Genomic DNA, 18,837 nt, shown 5'->3' on the forward strand with positions numbered 1-18,837 from the left:
TCAAATCCAGCCTCAGACATTTAATAATTACCTAGTTGTGTGGCCTTGGGCAAGCTACTTAACCCCACTGCCTTGCAAAAAAATCTTAAAAAAAAAAAAGTTGGGGTTTAAAGAGAAGAGGTGGATGAAACCTCGATGTCAGTCAAGTCTGCACTTTGCAGAGTGAGGTCAATGATTTGTCCTAAAGTCTCAGCTGCTAAGTGCCAGAGGCAATAGTCGTCTTCAGGCCTTCCAACTATATCTTTTCTATTACAGTATGGTTTTTTTTTTTTATAATATCCTCTGGGCAAACAGTCTCCACTAACCAGATCTCCAGCCTTTATTGCTTCACTAACAAAGAGTACTGGAAAATGTAACAAAAATTAACTGAGCCTCTGGACGGCTTGGACTTTCACCAGGTTTTGCTGAGTGCTCAGGAATATCATGTAAGCAACAAGGATCCCTACAACCAAAGAACTTACAGTAAGAAGTTTTTAAAAGCTAGTTTTTTCCCTTAGTTCCTAAATAATATAATTTTTTTAATCTAAAATATTCATTAAATCAGCCATAGAAATTATTTTTTTCTTTCTTCTATATGTATTTACTCTGTATCTATCTATATGTGCTCCTCAAGAGTAGGAACTGTTTCATTTTTATAATTCTCCATTGTCTTAACACAATATCTCGTATATGGTAAGTTCTAAAGAAATGTTTGCAAAATGAATGATGACCATAAAATATAATCCTTTGGCAGAAATATTCATGAATCAATCTAAAGTTTCTTCAAATTCTCTTAGAAGAAAAAAGAACAAAATGTTTAATATCCAGGATTTATTAGTATTAAGTCATTAATAAGAATAAGTCATTCAATCATTAAGTACTTCTTAAGTGTTTGTAGTATGTACAACTCTTTTCTAGTTTTGAGTGAGATATAAGACCATCTGACATAATTGCTGGCCCTCAAGAACTTATAATTCTTCTGGGAGAAAAGAAACAATGCACACATGCCGAAAACAATAAGAAATGTTTCTAAAGTAATTTAAAGAATATGGAAGAAATCCTAAATGTGTCCTAAAATTTTTAAGTTACATATGAAAAGAGAAAGTAAAATAAAGAAATCCCTAAGTACAGGGGTGGAGTCAAGATGGTGGCATGAAGGCAGCATTCTCCGACAACTCCAACCCCCCAAGCGCCCCCCAAAAACCCAAAGAAATCCCTAAATAGTATTTATTCCTCTGAAAATAAGAGCACACAAATATTAGAAGTAATTATCAATATTTGGTTTAAGAGACACTCTACAATGTAGTAAAAGTATATGATAAATACTTAGAGAATTCATGTATAAATATAAACAAAAATAACAATAACAGAATGACAACTATTCCTTACCTCGCTGTCTAAAAAACTAGCCAGAAGCTTCAGGATGTTCTTAGCAGTGGCAGTCTCTTCTTCCTCTGCTTTTATTTTTAGCTCATGGTCAGGATCACTGCCTTCAGTTATCTTTGCTTCTCCACTCTCAAGGTCCTTGACTTTTTTGGATTTAAATGGCTCAGTCCCAAACAACATTAGCTGGTCAAAAACTGCCTTGAGAGCACTTATTTTTATTGTGACATCATCAATTTGCAAAACCTAAGTCAAAGCAAAGGAAAAGGAATGTAATTCTGTCAAAAATCACTAATGATTCTCACTTCAACAAAAGAAGTCTATTGGGATATCTCAAAAAAAAAGAATCAATGCTTCAAACAATGATTAAGTAATTGTGTGCAGGAAGTATGATAAATGGTGGGATTAAAAAAACCCCCCAACAAATCACATCCCAGGAGACACCTGGTAGGAGGGTTGAGTAGGTTAGGGCTAGAAGTGATGGAGCACACAAGGATACAACAGAAGGTGCAAATGGGACAAAGATAAGGTGTAAATAAAGTGCTCTAGAAAAATCTGAAGAGAAAGAGATGACTTCAAGTTGGGGGATCCAGAGAAAAGGGAAAGAATTAGGGAAGGCTTTCCAGAGGAGGTGGCATCTAAGAGGCTTTGGCAGGAAGAGATCAGCAGACATTCCAGGAAAAGGAAATGGACTATACTAAAAAAAGGAAGTTAAGAACTAGTAGAATAATCCTAAGGAATAGTGAGACTTTGGAGTACATGAAGAGAAAGAATGTGAAATAAGGCTGAAAAGGGTAAGGTGGAACCAAAGTACAGAAAGTCTTAGATATGCCAAGCTAAGGAGTCTACATTAAACAATATATATTGAAAGTTTTTGAGCAGCATTAATATTGTCATCTCTGAGCATTACAGATGATTACTGTGGCAGCTATGTAAAAGAGGGATAAAAGAGGGGAGAGAGAGAGTAGTCAGGAAACTATAACAGGTAAAAGGGGATGATCATACAAACCAGGGTGCAAGCAGCTGGAGCAGAGAAATAAATAACAAAATATTTTATGTAGGGAGAATCAAGAGTACCTTGCAAATAATTTCATTCTGGTGTTGGAGAATGAGGAAAAATTAAGTCAGGATATCCAGAATTAGAGCCTAGATGAGCAATAGGATAGCAATGTGCTTGATATAAAAATGCAAGAAACTAGAAGAAAAGTAATCTTAGGGGAAAAGATGCCAAATTCCCTTTTGAACATGCCGAGTTTGAGGAGTTGGCAAGACATAAAGCCAGAGATATCTGGTAGTCAGGACAGATTCAGAGAAGAAAGGGACTTCTTAAGGTCTCTTATCTAGGAGTACCTCACCAATCATACTCTCTACAACACATCCTCAACAAATAGTTACCAAGGCTGAAAGACTCAAAGAAAGGAAAACTACTACTTCTTAAAGTAATCCATTAACTGCTTAGTAGTTCAAATTACTGGGAAGTTTTCATTACATTACAAATCTAAAGCTACAACTGACCAAAATTACAAATCCAAATCAATCTCTATCACTACTCAAGGACTTGGGCCTAAGCCTAGTCTCCCTTCCACAACAGACCTCCCAATATGTTCACATGGGTCGCTCCCCTCTTTCAGGACAAACATTTGAAATTTCTTCTATTGCTCTTTTGTATTTATGATAAGAAAAAGAGTGAAGTTTGACAGTTACTGAATGCAAGGGATAAGAGGATGATAGGCCAAGTACTGTACCCATAGAATATCAATAGAGTTAGACAGGATTTGAGTATGTAGGGTAGAACCTCTAGAAGTGGAAGATTTATTAAATTTATGAAGTCCAGAAATGCACAGATTGAGAAAAGTCAGGAATTCCCTCCTCAATGAGATCATGGATCCAGTGTATTATTGAAGTCTTTACAGATGACTATTAGGAACACAAGAATATATTAGAAAAATTAAAGCTACCTGTTAAGAGCCAATGATAATCAAAAACAAGAAAAGCATTCAAAAAATGACAAAAAGAAAAAGGATCTCATAACTTACTTTATATAAATATGACTTTTGTAGATCTTTAAGTACATCCTGTTTAACTTTCTGATGGCAAGAATTGGAAAAGATCAACCATATATCCTAGTGCATGCAATTGCGTTAATATATCCAACTCTAATTCTAAACACAGTGCAACTTCAATAATTGGCCTTCCTAAACTTCTCTAATTTCTACTGACCAACAACTATTCTAGATAACATTACATTGTGTATGGGAGCATTGTGAATTATCTTCACCTGGTGTTCCTGAACACCAGAGTCTTATCTTACTAAACATCAGGGGAGTGGGAGTGGATTAGAGACCAGAAATATATTTAGGCACTGGTGTTTTGGTGAATAAATGGAGCACCTGGAAATCTTGAGGGAAAAACTTGTTTTCCAACCCTCCAACACTCACCTGGGGAAGATTGAGGGAGTTCAGAAATGGAACTCAACATATGGCACCCAACAGGGACTAAACTATGGCACCCGTAAAGGGACATAAAGACACATAAAGGCAGTGTTATCTGAGTAAAGTCCAGAATAAGGACATAGCAGATACAAGCAAGAGAACCAGGCAACATCCCAGAGTAGAGGACTCTGGAGAAAGTAACAGTTGATTTGTTATTTAAGGGGCTGATTTTAAACAAAGTGGTACCAGGGAAATTGAGAAAAGAATTGAGTATTTAACATTGAGGAGTCAAGAAGTAGAGTCTCTGAGGCAGTGCCCCAGGTGAAGCTTCTTGCTCAGCAGGAGTCCTCCTTTTGGCTACAGCTGCCAGCCTGATTACACCTGATCCAAACCCTAAACCTATGGGCAACTTTAGAGACTTCACGTTGTTGCCGAAGACCCTGACTTAGAGCCTGAGGACAATTCACTTCTTCAGCCTATAGCTGGGGGCTTTGAGACCAAGAGCGCTGCTCCCCCAGCAGAAGGCTGTGAATCACACACTTACTCTGTTGAGAGTGAAGGTGTCACATGCTATTGGACAGTTTGTAATGGTGTTGACTACTGTTTACAAAATGCAACAACTCCAGATTGTACTGTCAACATCTTAAGTAATTTCAAATGCTCTCTCTCATTCTCTGCCATTCCCACACTCTGCAGAGGGAGGGGGAGGGAGAAGGGAAATCTTTCTTTTTGGAACTTCAAAACTCAAACCCATGTCTCAAAAAGCTTATTTTAGAAATCAAGGGACCCCCATGCCTTCTTCCTGGTTTGGGGAGGAAGGGGGAGCGGGGCAATGACTATATTTTTCAATAAGTTATTGATTGGGAAACTTTGTGGTTCAATTAGTTAAGAAAAGGGGGGGAAGAAGACTTTTTTTCTGGGACTGGGAAATTTGGATTTTGTCTTTCAAATGAAGCCTGTGCCTATGACTTGTATTTCTGTTGACCGGTCTTAACTGGTGTGTCACCTGTATATGTGTATTTAATCATCAATAGGATGTTTTTAGATCTCTCTACTGGCCTGGAGAAGTGGGAAAATGTTTCTATATTTTCAGATTTTGGTACTGGCCAGGGTGTCCAACAATCTCACTTGGGTGAGTTTGAAATACAAAAGAATTGTTTTCTGCGTTTGTGTTAGTGTCTAAACTCTGAAATAGTTAGGTAAAGTTAAAAGTTACTCCTTTTAGTTTAGATTTTGAATTTGATTGCTTTGAAAAGTTTTTTGTTGGCAAAAGAAAAACTTTGTAATCTTTGTAAATTGGGGATAAAATGTATTTCAAGGAATTTGGGAATATTGGTTTTGTTAAATTGACATCTGTGTATACTATTTTTGAACTTTTGTTTACAATTTATGTGGCATTCATTATGCAATAATTTTGTTTCAAAAATAAGAAGGGGGATATGTTGGGAACCACTGTATATGGGAGCATTGTGAATTATCTTTACCTGGTGTCCCTGAACACCAGAGTCTTATCTTACTAAGTGCCACAGGAGTGGGAGTGGATTAGAGACCAGAAAGGTATTTAGGCACTGGTGTTTTGGTGAATAAACGAAGCACTTGGAGATCTTGAGGGAATCTAGAAGTGAGACTCAACTTATGAGTCCAGAAAGGGACTCAACAATTACTCAGTAAAGAAAATCATCAAAGTGAAACAATAACACCCAAAATGTGAGTAAGGTAGTGGGTCTGGATTGTAACTCTAAAGGAAGCACAAGCACAGATCTTCTCATTCTAATGAAAGCCCTGAAACCATCTAGGGGGGAAAAAGGGCAAGAATTTCAATGAACAGAAACCAAACTAAAGAATATCTACATAGTATGATTACAACAGATACACATTTCTGTCCCAAAAGCGTATAAAGGAAATCTTGACAAAAATTAAATTTTACCTGTAATAACAATGCAAAATGTTTACTGGCAAAATCTTGGTTCTGTAGACCACAGCAACCTAAGCATAAAACAGCCATATTTCTCACTGCAGGATGAACACTTGTTATTCCAGGAAGAATCTAAAAGAAATCAAAAGATATTAAAACGACCGAGATGAATATAATGAATTTTTAACAAATAATAATCACTTGAAAACATATATATGTGTGTGTATATATATATACACACACATATATATATATAAATGCAGTTCCATATAAACTCATTAAAACATTAACACAATAATCAAACTGACCTAAATTGGTTCATTACATTTTCTTTTATACTATTATTCTGAGCAGTCTATAGGCTTCAACAGATTGTCAAAAGGGTCCATGACACAAGGTTAACAACTCCCATTTCATAGGTGTAATTATTTCATAAATAGATTGTTTGTATTTCTGTAACAAACTCCTTTTGAACCCAAGATTAAAGAAGCTAATATACTCTGATCTGTTTGAACATCTTCAGCTCTAACTATGCAAGGCTCAATAAACCTCACATTCATTTCTTTTTTTTTATCTTTTTTTTTAAGGTTTTTGCAAGGCAAATGGGGTTAAGTGGCTTGCCCAAGGCCACACAGCTAGGTAATTATCAAATGTCTGAGACCAGATTTGAACCCAGGTACTCCTTACTCCAGGGCCGGTGCTCTATCTACTGCACTACCTAGCTGCCCCTCTCACATTCATTTCTAACTTGAAAGACATTCCCTTCCTCCAAATCACTGGTTTTCATAGTTAATATTTTGCCAAGGATACATTTTATACTCAAAAAGTATTGATGATTCCCATACTTTTTCAATATTAAATAATATACTGTTATAAAAGGGGAGAAGAGGAAAGAAAAATTCTAAAATAAAACTTTAGAAAGTATTGCAAACTTACCAAAGAGTCAATAATAACATTCATGGTTGCACTTATGCCTGTAGAAATAGAGATCTGTTTCAGAAGCTCATAACATAAAATCAGACATTTCTGTAATGTTTCAGGATCATTCTGAAATCAAAGAAAATAAAAATATTCAGAATAAAAGAGAATGTTTCATTATACACATATATAAAGTTATACAAGAAGTCATTTATATCTAGCCAGAGCTCAAATGGAAGTGCTAAATTCTAAGCTGATACCAGAGAATTTGCAATGCAAATTACATTAAAAAAATATTTTTAATGGCAATGTTAGAAACTTAAAACCTCTAGGTTTCAAAAACTTTTGCCCTATTAATAATCAATTTTCTAATATATTTATAAAATTAGTTCTATTTTTAGTCTACCACCACAGATTTTTACTGAATGAACTTTTTATTGCATTATGATCTGAAAGATGTTTTTCTACTTTTCTGCATTTGGTTGTAAGGTATTTATGCCCAAATACATAGTCAATTTTTATGCAGGTGCCATAGACTGCTTAAAAAAGAAAGGTATATTCCTTTCTGTTTCCATTCAGTTTTCTTCAGAGGCCTATCATGTCTCACTTTTCTAAAATTCTATTCACCCAACTTAACTTCTTCTTTATTTTTTTGGTTAGATTTTTCTAGTTCTGAAAGGAAAAAGTTGAGGTTACTCATTAGTGTAGCTTCACTGTCAATTTCCTCCTATAACTCATTTACCTTCTCTTTTAAAAATTTAGATGCTGTACTGTTTAGTGCATATATGTTTTATCATTATTATCACTTCGTTGTCTATGATACTCAGCAATTGAAAGTTTCCTTATCTCTTTTAATTAGATCTATTTTTTGCTTTGTCTAAGATCAGAATTGTTATCCCCACTGTTTTTGTAACTTCCGTTGAAGCATAAGAGATTCTATTCCTGTCACTTACCTTCACTCCATGTGCATTTCAAAAATGTTTCTTGTAAATAGCATACTGTGAGATTTGGGTTTTTGATACACTATGCTATTTTATTCTGTTTTATAGTTGAGTTCATACAATTCAAATTTACAGATAGTATATTTCTTATCTATTCTATTTTATTCTCTCTCTCTCTCTCTCTCTCTCCCTCCCTCCCTCCCTCCCTGCATCCCTTCACACAAGGGTTTTACTTCCTACCACCATCTCCCCCAATTCTCCCTTTCCTCTATCAGTTCCCCAATACATACAGACCCAGTTAAAATAAATAAAAAAGAATTCAAGATGAATATAATGTTAGAAATAATATTCCTCAACAGGAAACAGAATGGGAATAGAAAGGACTTTCTCAGATATACATGGCACCTTTACAAAAAAAAAAACCTCACAACCAAAAGCAAATATATAAAATGCACCCCTTTCAAATCATAATACAATAAAAATTACATTTAATAAAGGGTCATAGAAGCATAGATTAAAAGATAATTGGCGGGGGGCAGCTAGGTGGCACAGTAGATAAAGCACCGGCCCTAGAGTCAGGAGTACCTGGGTTCAAATCCGGTCTCAGACACTTAATAATTACCTAGCTGTGTGGCCTTGGGCAAGCCACTTAACCCCATTTGCCTTGCAAAAACCTAAAAAAATAAAATAAAATGAAATAAAATAAAATAAAATAAAAAGGTAATTGGAAACTAAACAATCAAATCCTAAAGACTTCATGGTTCAGAGAGCAAATCATAAGAAAAATCATGAATTTTATTATAGAGAAAAACAACAATGAGACAATGTTCCAAAATTTGTGCGATTCAGCCAAAACAGTACTTGGGGAAAATTTATTTCTTTTATTGTGTACATCAGTAAAAGAGAAAGAGCAGATTAATGAATTAATTGGGCCTGCAACTAAAAAAATCTAAATTAAAACAAATTAAAAATCCACAATTAAACAACAAAATAGAAATCCTAAAAATCAAAAGAATAAAATTAAAGAATAAAAAACACTAGAAGGTAATATTATAGAAAAATCCAACAAAATATATAACCTATTGATTAATTTGATTAGAAAAAAGAAAAACCAAATTACTATTATCAAAAATGAAAAGAGTGAATGCCCCACCAATGAAGATGAAATTAAAGCAATTATTAGGAATTATTTTGCCCAGTTACAAACTAGTAAAAATGATCATCTTAGTGAAATGTAAGAGTATTTACAAAAAATATAAACTCCCCAGATTAAGAGAAGAGAAAATAAAATAATTAAATAACCTTTCCTTAGAAAAAGAAATTGAGCAAAAAATCTCTAGAACCAGGTAGATTTACAAGTGAATTTTACCAAACAATTTAAGGAACAATTCTAATATTATATAAACTATTTGAATTTAAAATAAAGATGTCCTATCAAATTTCTTTTATGACACAAATATGATCCTAATACCTAAACCAAAAAAAAAAAACCCCCAAAAGAAAGAAAACTATAATCCAATTTCCTTACTGAATATCAATACAAAAATTCTAAATAAACTATAGCAAGGAAAGTACAGCAATATATCAGAAAGATCACACACTATGGACAGGTGTTTATATCAGGATTGCAGGGCTGGTTCTATATTAGGAAAACTATCAGTATAATTGACCATATTAATAACAAAAAAAATCATTATTACATAGATACAGAAAAAGCGTTTGACAAAATACAACATCCACTCCTATTAAATACACTAAAAAAGAAAAGCAATTTTTTTTGCATTTGTAAATGGATTTTATTTAGTTCTTTAAATGCTATTACTTAAACAATCTTTATCTACTTCATCTCTGAAAAATCTCACTAGCTAAAGAATTTATCAATGAGAACCCAGTATGAGCATTTGGGCTAATGGTAGAAAAAAAGACAGAAAGACTCCGAAGTGCTACAACTAGACAGAAAATAAATCCCCAGGTTTGGTTTGGTTGGTTTGCTTGTTTGTTAACTGCCAGGTGCTAATTGAAACAAAAAAATAGAGGCAGCCCCTGGTGGCTTCAGAAACTGAACTGGCTCCAGGGAGGATGACAGGGCAGGAATGACTTCTGCTTCCTATGCACCAAAGCCCTAAAACAATGGCAGCTGAGCTTGCTCAGCCCTGACCTGGCAGGGGCACTGGAAGGTTTGCCACTCCCCAGGGCCAGGTCAGCTCAACTCACTAACAAAGCAACCCTTTGGGTTCTCCCAAGAAAAGGGAGGCAGATGTGGCCCATGGTTGCTAGGCCTCACAGTCAGGATAGGTGAATGCTAAGGTGTTGAGTGGGTTGCCAAATTGATTTTTGGTCTTCCTGTAGAGGCAGCCCCGGTTCCTGCAATATTTGACTCCAAATCTCTTGGAGCTGCACATGGGGTATAAGTAGAAGCAGACTGGACACTGTCCTTTGAAGCAGTCACATAGGACTACCCCACTGCTAAGCAGCCTGCCCTTCTGGTCATATTTCCTCCTTTCTCTCTTGCCTATGCCACTGCCTGTCCCTGGCTCAGCCTCCTGGGCAACAGATAGGCTGGCACTCCCCCCACCCCGAGGTCTAAGTTCCTACCTCATCCACCCCTTCAGCTCCCTGGAGACCCCACTTGTGAATAGTTAAGGATATTAATTGCTCCACTACTATTTGTATTTGCTTCTCTTCCATCTGATCAAATTTTAAAGCCCCTCCAGTAGCTTGCTCTCCTTTGACAGTGGCTTTTGCCCTTTTGCTGTTTTTCTTAGGACTCATTCTAGCGACTCCTCCACTCCACTTGGGCCTTCCCACCTTCAGGTCTCTCCTCTCTGGCTCCAACTGGACCAAAGGGGAAGCTTTCAAAAGTCACCTGATGTTCGTGCAACAATCCGGAAAAAGAACTCTTTGGATGAGGAGAAATGAGTTTTTACCAGGACCTCCTGTCTGCCACTGCTTCTGTCCTTTTCTCTCCCTGCCCCAGGGGGCCTCAAGATGTCACCCCCTCCGAATCTGAGGCCAGACAGCATATAGCCTTTCTCATAATAAAAAGCAGTATCAATCTAAATCAAAAACAATTATTATCTGTAAGGGGGAAAAACTTGCAGCCTTCCAGTAATATCCCAGTATCAAGGATAAAGCAAGAATGTACATTATCACCATATTATACAACATTGTACTAGAAAGGTTAGCTATAGCAATAAGAGAAGAAAAAGAAATTGAAGATATTAAAATAACTAACAAACAAAAACCATCACTTTTTGCAGGTCATATGATGATTTACTTAGAGAATGCTAGAGTCTACAAAAAAAAAGGTTTAAACAATTAGCAATTTCAGCAAATTTGCAGGACATAAAAACCACATAAATCATCAGCATTACCAAAAATTCAGCAGGAAGAGATAAAGAAATTGCATTTAAAATAACTGCAGGCAACATAAAATGCTTGGAAGTCTATCTGCCAAGACAAATCCAGAAAGTTTATTTACAAATAACAAAAGACTTTTCCAAAACAGATCTAAACAGAGAAATTAACTAACTGCTCATAGGTAAGCTAATCCAATATAATAAAAATGAAAACAATTCTGCTTAACTAAATTTACTAATTTAGTGCCATAACAATCACAATGAAAATTAAAATGACAAATGAAATTCTTTGTAGTTTGCCATACCAATCAAACTACAAAGAATTTCATTAAAGAACTAGGAAAAATAGTAATAAAATTCATTTGGAAGAGGAAGAAGTCAAGAATATCAAAAGGATCAATAAAAATTGTGAAGGAAGGTGGCCCAGAGTTCCAGATTTCAAACTATATTACAAAGTGGCAATTATCAAAACAATCTGGCATTGCCTAAGAAATACAGCTGTATATCAATGGAATAGATCAGATATACAATAGAAAGTAAATGACAACCTAAAGATCTAAGCTTTTGGGGAAAGATCTCTCAACATATGATAAAAATTGCCAGGAAAACAGGAAAGTAGTTAGGTAGAAACCAAGCATACATCAGATACATCTCACATAGTACAGTAAGATAATATCAAAACAGATAAATGATTTATACAGAAAGAATATAAACAAATTAGAGAAGTATGGCAAACTATACCTGTAAGATTTAAAGAAAAGGGAAGAGATTATGATCAAATAAAAGTCAGAAAGGATTACAGAAGTAAAATGGATAATTTTGATAATTAGATTAAATTAAATTTGATAATTAAAAAGTTTTCCAAATCAAACAACAAATTATAGAAAGAATTAATTATTTCATCCTAGATAATGACAATAATGAAACAATATAACCAAACCCATGGGATACAATCAAGGCAGTTGTCAGGGGATATATTATATCTTTAAATGTTTACATGAATAAATTAGAGAAAGAGGAAATCAATGAACTAAGCATGCAACTAAAAAAATTAGAGAAAGAACAAATTAAAAACCCCCAATTAGGGGCGGCTAGGTGGTGCAGTGGGTAGAGTGCTTAGTCCTGGAGTCAGGAGTACCTGAATTCAAATCTGGCCTCAGACACTTAATAATTACCTAGCTGTGTGGGCTTGAGCAAATTACCTAGCTGTGTAGGCTTGAGCAAGCCACTTAACTCCATTTGCCTTGCAAAAAATACAAAACAAACCTAACCCCCCCCAATTAAATACCAGATTAGAAATTCTAAAAATTAAAGGAGAAATTAATAAAATTGAAAGCAAGAAAACTATTGAACTTATATATAAAGCCAAGAGCTGGTTTTATGAAAAAAAAAACAATAAAATTGATAAACCTCTGGTCAATTTGATTAAAAAAAAAAAGAAAGACAAATTACTAGTATCATAAATGAAAAGGTGAACTCACCATCAATGAGGAGAAAATTAAAGTAATAATTCGGAATTATTTTGCCCAACTGTATGCCAATAAATTTGACAATTTAAGGGAAATGGATAATTATTTACAAAAATATAAATTGCCCAGATTAAATGAAGAGGAAATTAATTACCTAAAAAGTTTTCCAAAACCAAAACTAATACACAACCAAAATTAGAAGGAAAATAAGAAATGGGGAAAAAAAGTTTTACAAATTTCTCTGATATAAACCTCATTTCTCAAACATATAAGTCCAAGTTATAAAAATAAGAGCCACTTCCCTGTTGATAAATGGTCAAAGGATGGGAACAGGCAATTTTCAGAAGAAAATCAAAACTATCAATAGTCACATGAAAAAACGCTCTAAATCACTAAATAGGAAATGCAAATTAACATAGCCTTAAGATTATTACTTCAAACTTTTCAGATGACCGTAAAGGAAAATGACTAATGCTAGGAAAAACATGGAAAAATTGGGATAATAATGTACTATTGATTAACTATTCCAAGCAGTCTAGAGAACAATTTCTAACTAATTCAGCTACAAAATTGTGCATACCTTATGGTTTAGCATTATATCCCCCAAAGTGAGGATAAAGTATTTGAACAAAAATATTTATAGTAGCTCTTTTTGGCAAAGAATTAGAAATGGAGGTGCCCATATATTAGGAATGGCTGAACAGGTGTGATATATAATTGTGATGGAATACTATTCTGCTATGATGACAAACAAGATGATTTCTGAAAAAACTAGGAAGACTTATATGAACTGATACAAAGTGAAGTGAGTGAATCAGGATACTATTGTATACTGCAACAGCAATATTTCAAGACAAATAACTATTTATTTATTTATTTGCTTGCTTGCTTATTTATTTGCTTGTTTATTTAATTACTTATTTATCTGGGTTTTTGCAAGGCAAATGGGGTTAAGTGCTTTGCCCAAGACCACACAGCTAGGTAATTATTAAGGTCTGAGGCCAGATTTGAACTCAGGTACTCCTGGCTCCAGGGCCGGTGCTCTATCCACTGTGTCACCTAGCTGCCCCCTTAAGACAAATGATTGTGAAAGAATCAGCTATTCTGATCAAGACAATGATCCAAGGTAGTTCCTAAAGACCCACACTAAAAAAATGCTATCTACCTCCAGAAAACTGAAAAAATTATGACTGTAGATTGAAGCAATTTTTTTAAACTTTAGTTTTATTGTTTTATTTTGTGCTTTCTTTTGCAACTCAGCTGTTATAGAACTGTTTTGTTTTACTTTGCTTGTACAACCAATATCAAAATACTTGTCTTCTCAAGGAAGGGGAAAGGATGGCAGAGGTGGAGAATTTGGAACTCAATATTGAAAAAAATGATTACTAAAATTTTTTAACATGCAGTTAGGAAACATTTAACAAAAATAAGTTTAAATTAAATTTAAAAAGGCTTTGAAATTCAAAAATCAAACTATGATAAATAAGTAGATGATGCACTGAGTAGTTATCTAATTCAAGCACTTGATAAAGAAAAAAATAAAAGACATATTGATGTAATCCTATGAACACCATTTATAATGAATTAGCAAAATGGACGTGAATTAATAAATATCATGGCTAAAATACAGTTAAAGAATAAAGGAGATTCTGCTCATAAGGCAGATACCAATATTTTCCCAATTATAACCAGCAGTTGATAGCATTTTTAAATTACCATATCCTTTTCAGTAAGAACTTTGAAAATCATGTTTCAAGTATTTCACATACTGATACTTTAAGACTTTTTGAACCTGAAGAAAATAAAGATCATGAAATTCTGTGAAAATCAAATTCCAAGCCATGCATTAGATAGTGAAGCATGTACTTAAAATTTAATCTAAAAGAAAACATGACTTAAGGCAATTCAAGTATGGTAACTTCATCTAGAATTTACAAAAATATTCTTAACAAGCATTTCCATGTCTCTGAAACAACAATAGACTTTCAAAACAATTGTACTAGAATACTAAAAGGTCCTAGGGCACCTCAATACAAGAAAGAATATATTATATTGATTAAATTTTAGTGTTAAATGGCATGAAGAAACCAATTTGGAACCTTATTTAAAAAAGATTTGTTCAAAGGTGCTTAACACTCTCACAAGGCAAGAATATAGCTTGTTTAAGGAATAGTTTTTAAAAATATTAATAGACAGCTAAAATTGTTAAAGGATAATCTAGCTCTTTTATGTAAAATTACTTCTGCACTAAAGCTGACCTGATATGAAGAATTCATTAGCTAGAGGGAATGACATTAGAAGCTCCACTGCCATGATGACCTACACCTGATTTGAAAGAGAATAACCAGATCTCTTTTGCAAAGGCAGGAAGGGGTAGGAAAAGAGGACTGCCCTTCAACCTCTCACCCCATCCACCCTCCCATTTTATTATGGAAAAAAAGGAAGAAGTCATGAGAAGGCAATAAAATGACAAAGACTTAGATCATTATGATTAGTAGGATAAATAAATTTATAACATATAAGCTAATTAGGATAAGCAGCTGAATAAAAGCTTTCCAATTCTGAACCAGGAAAGCAAGCCAGAATGGCAGGTCTTATGGCTAAACCACAATGCTGCTGAAACTCTCCAAGTCCAAAACACAAGCTGCAAGATTTCTGGCTTTAATTAAGGAAAATGAAGGTTTAGTTAAAGTGATTAACAGTAATTGAAATTTAATATGAGAACAGCTTCCAATTTGTACCTTCTCTGTGTGAACTTCCTTAATTTCAAGTTGTTCTGTTTCTTTTATTAGGTCCATTTTGGTATCTTCTAGTTCTTTTATTTTCTCTTTTAACAGGGATGCATGATTAAAATCCTGTAGAGTAATGCATTCTTCCAAAGCTTCCTTGGCTTCGATAAGCTTTACTTTTACTTCTGCCAGCTAAAGATATAAGGATTAAAAAAAATACACATTTATTAAATTTGTAAAGTGACATTGGTAGGCTTCCTATGCTAAACAATTCAAAGAAAAAATGTAGAAAAATCACATCAAGCAGAAAGACACCAATTTTGAAAAGGAAAAAATATATGATTCATTTTTAAAAACATAATTTGATCAAGATTCTGATCTTATGGTATTTAACCACTAAATGTGAATTTCTAGGTATGCTATAATTTTTTTCTATTTCCCCTCAAAACACAGTTTTTAGATCATGTTTAGGACAAAATTCAGAAGTTAAAAAATTATACCGGCCTTTACTATTTATTTTATTCAGTTAGAAATGAACTTACTTTCAGTTCTTTTCTACGTGCTTCAGCAGAATCTTCAGAAACATCAGCAGTGACTATGGGCTCCCGAATCTCTGAAATAATTTCTGTAACCTGATTTGAACATAGAAATCAGAGTGGTTATTTTCTTTCAAGGGTCTCCTATTTTTCTCCAAGTTTTCTCCTATTTTCCTGTTCTCTTCTTGATTCTCTTCTCTGCTTCCTCTCCATTGATGGTCTCATTGACTCTCAATTGATCTCTTCTGTGCAAATTACTTCAAAATCTATAATCCTATTCCCAACTTTTCCCCAGAACTCTAGGCCATAACTTTGAACTATCTACTAACACATTTTAGCATTATCATATCAGTACTGTATATTCAAAATTTATTTCTCCCTTTTATTTATTTTTGTTGACCATTTTCCAAGTGACACAGGCTAATAAGATGATCATTTTTAATTCTTCCCCATTCTGTAAATCCATTTACTAGACAAGTTCTAACTGTACAGTAGCAATCAATCTCTCATCTGTTCTTTCCTTTTCACTTTTATCACAAACAGGCCAGTTTAGTTCTTATTCTATATCATCTAGTTCTTATCTAACTTCTCCTTTTATACATCCTCTATCCTGCCAGAATAGTTTGTCTAAAATAATGTTCTGTCCAAATTACTTACTATATTTTTTAAAAAATCACTAAGTATTTAGTAAACTAGATCCTTCCTGCCTAAAAATAAAGTACAAACTCCTGATCCTGGCATCCAAAACTTTCCACCATCTCAATCCAACATATCTATCACTTCACCTGAAACTACTTGCTTTACTTGGCCTATAGTCCACATAAACTATACTATGACATTTTCATCCTGCTGGTTCCTGCTTCCATGCCTTTGTCACGCTATCTCTAATGCCTACAATGGCTATGGAAAGATGCTTAAAGTCATACTAAAGATGGGAAAAGACAAGGTATTTATTTAAAGTCAATCATTACCTGGTTATATTTTACAAAATGAATTGAACATTTTTCATAAAGAAATATAATATTCTAAACTGGTCAAGTGTACTTGCTTACATATTGTAAAGAAAAATCAAATGAGATGATTAATCTATAATGCCTCTTATTATTTGTTCTAAATGTTTTTATGAAGCAAACAGAAATGTAGTTAGATTTAGAGTATATCTTATAAATAATAATTTGGAAACTATGGTAGAAAATGCCCAGATTTGCATAATAACAATTAATATGCTTATTAAACTATAAGATAAAGTTCAAAATGTAAGAAACTATGCTATTCTGGTTCCTGTTAGATTTCAGGATGCTAAACTTAACTGCCCTGTAGTAAATGGTATGCACAGCATTCATTTCCACTTTCACTGGATTTATTTAATTCTCAGTAACTGGTCTTTTAAAGATAACAAATCAAGATTTTTTTGTAACTTATGTAAAGTATATAAAAATGCAGGAAGAGAAATGTTTGCTTCCCAAGTAATATTATGAAGATGTGAGAGTTTTAAATTTTTAAAATTATTTTAGTATAGATCTTTGGAATATTCATATATGTTTTTAAATGTTTATTGATATATTTGGATTTCTCTAATCTGATACAGCAAGATTTTATCTACTTGATTCTAATACTTACTTTTAACATCTTCAGGATGATTCTTGCCCTCCCTTGCCCAGGATTCTAGGTTTGAATCCCTGCTCTACAATTAATTACTATTTTGTCTAAGGCAAGTCCATTTCACCCCTATGAATTTCTTCATGTATTAAATAATAGGAAAACCAGGTAACATAAATCTAAGACCCACTGATCTATGAAATTTCTTTCTGCTTAAGATGAAAACATTCTCCCCATTCTTAAATTTTTCATGGAGCTTTGTCAGACCCTACTTTAATATTTATAAAATTATCACTTGTAATATGACTTTTTGGGTAAATATATCTTCTCACTTTGGATTGAATTTATTTTTGTGTCCTGGTGCCTAACACATTATTCTGTATACAACAGTTGCTTAACAAAGATTTGTTGCATTCAAATATATAAAACTACTTCACAAAAAAATGTCCTATCCAGATTTCAAAGAAAAATGAAACAAAAACATTGCTGTTTAAAACTATACTATTTTTAGATCACTGGGGGGAGGGAGGACAGAGAAAGAACTAATATAATAGAATATCTCAAAAATTCTTTGAAGACTATATATACACTCACACATTTGTAAAGAACATCTGAAAAGGGTTTATTGCTCTTCATAGTCAAGGCTTGAAAAATTAAAGTTACTAGTAGTGCTAAAGATTAAACAATTTAAAGCTAAATTTTGCTTCTTTTCTACATAATTTTCTTGTCCTTGAGTTATCTAGACTTCATCTCCTGTTAATTCCATGAAAAGTGAAGATGAGAATGTCCTTTTATATTGTCTTACAAAACAAGATATAAGAACTAAAAGTAAAAGCTGTGACTCTCATTTTCAGTCTCTCTCATTCAATCAATCAGCAAACAGAAATTAGACACTTCAAGGTTCTGTGTATACCAAAGTCAAAAGACAGCCTTTGTCTTCAAGGAGCTTAACAACTAATGGAGGAGACAACTACATTCAGGAACAACAGGAAATCATAATAGAGGGAAGGTGTAGGAAGGCTTCCTATAGAAGGCACTGGCACTTAAAAGGAGGTCAGCTGTTGGAACAGGCAGTAAGAGAAAGTACCAAACGCTGAAAAAGAGACAGCCAGGCAGCTGAACTCACCTTGACGAGCCTTTCAAAGAGGGAGCCTACAGACCACCTGCTCTCCCAAGTCAACACCAGTGGAAAATATTTTGACAAATATAGACTAAGAGTGACTATGGTTGTAGTGCTTCACTAGGAACTATGGGCAATTAAAAAAAAAGCAACAGGCACTATCATCAAGATCCTTACAATTTGGCTGAGGAGACCAAACTAATTCACACAAAGCTATCAGAGCACAGACCCATAATCAAGTTCCAATTTCAACATGATAAAGGCAGCACAAACAACTCTCCATTCACAGGTACTAGCTACAAGGGACCACTCCAGGGATGGTAAGTTCTCCCTCAATTAAAAGATAAGTTTTGGGGAGTTGCCTGAGCAACAAACAAAGGGTTGTGACCTGCCCAGGGTCACTGAACTGTGTCAGAGGCAGATCCTCCCTACACTGAGTTCATTACTTTCTCCATGA

At 34.1% G+C, this 18,837-nt stretch overlaps 1 protein-coding gene across 2 annotated transcripts in view; it reads right to left on the minus strand.

The window, feature by feature from the left end:
- Nucleotides 1-18,837, minus strand: part of NCAPG (non-SMC condensin I complex subunit G) — a 48,763-nt gene that overhangs the window by 11,502 nt on the left and 18,424 nt on the right. For both annotated transcript variants that reach the window (XM_074229727.1, XM_074229728.1), the window contains 5 exons: nt 15,668-15,757; nt 15,138-15,317; nt 6,646-6,756; nt 5,722-5,841; nt 1,369-1,608 (listed from right to left, as the gene is read on the minus strand). In XM_074229727.1, coding sequence (XP_074085828.1) covers nt 1,369-1,608; nt 5,722-5,841; nt 6,646-6,756; nt 15,138-15,317; nt 15,668-15,757 — 741 coding nt within the window. The remainder of the gene's footprint in view (nt 1-1,368; nt 1,609-5,721; nt 5,842-6,645; nt 6,757-15,137; nt 15,318-15,667; nt 15,758-18,837) is intronic.

Source organism: Macrotis lagotis, chromosome 3 (genome assembly GCF_037893015.1).
Source record: "Macrotis lagotis isolate mMagLag1 chromosome 3, bilby.v1.9.chrom.fasta, whole genome shotgun sequence".
Classification (NCBI taxonomy): domain Eukaryota; kingdom Metazoa; phylum Chordata; class Mammalia; order Peramelemorphia; family Peramelidae; genus Macrotis; species Macrotis lagotis.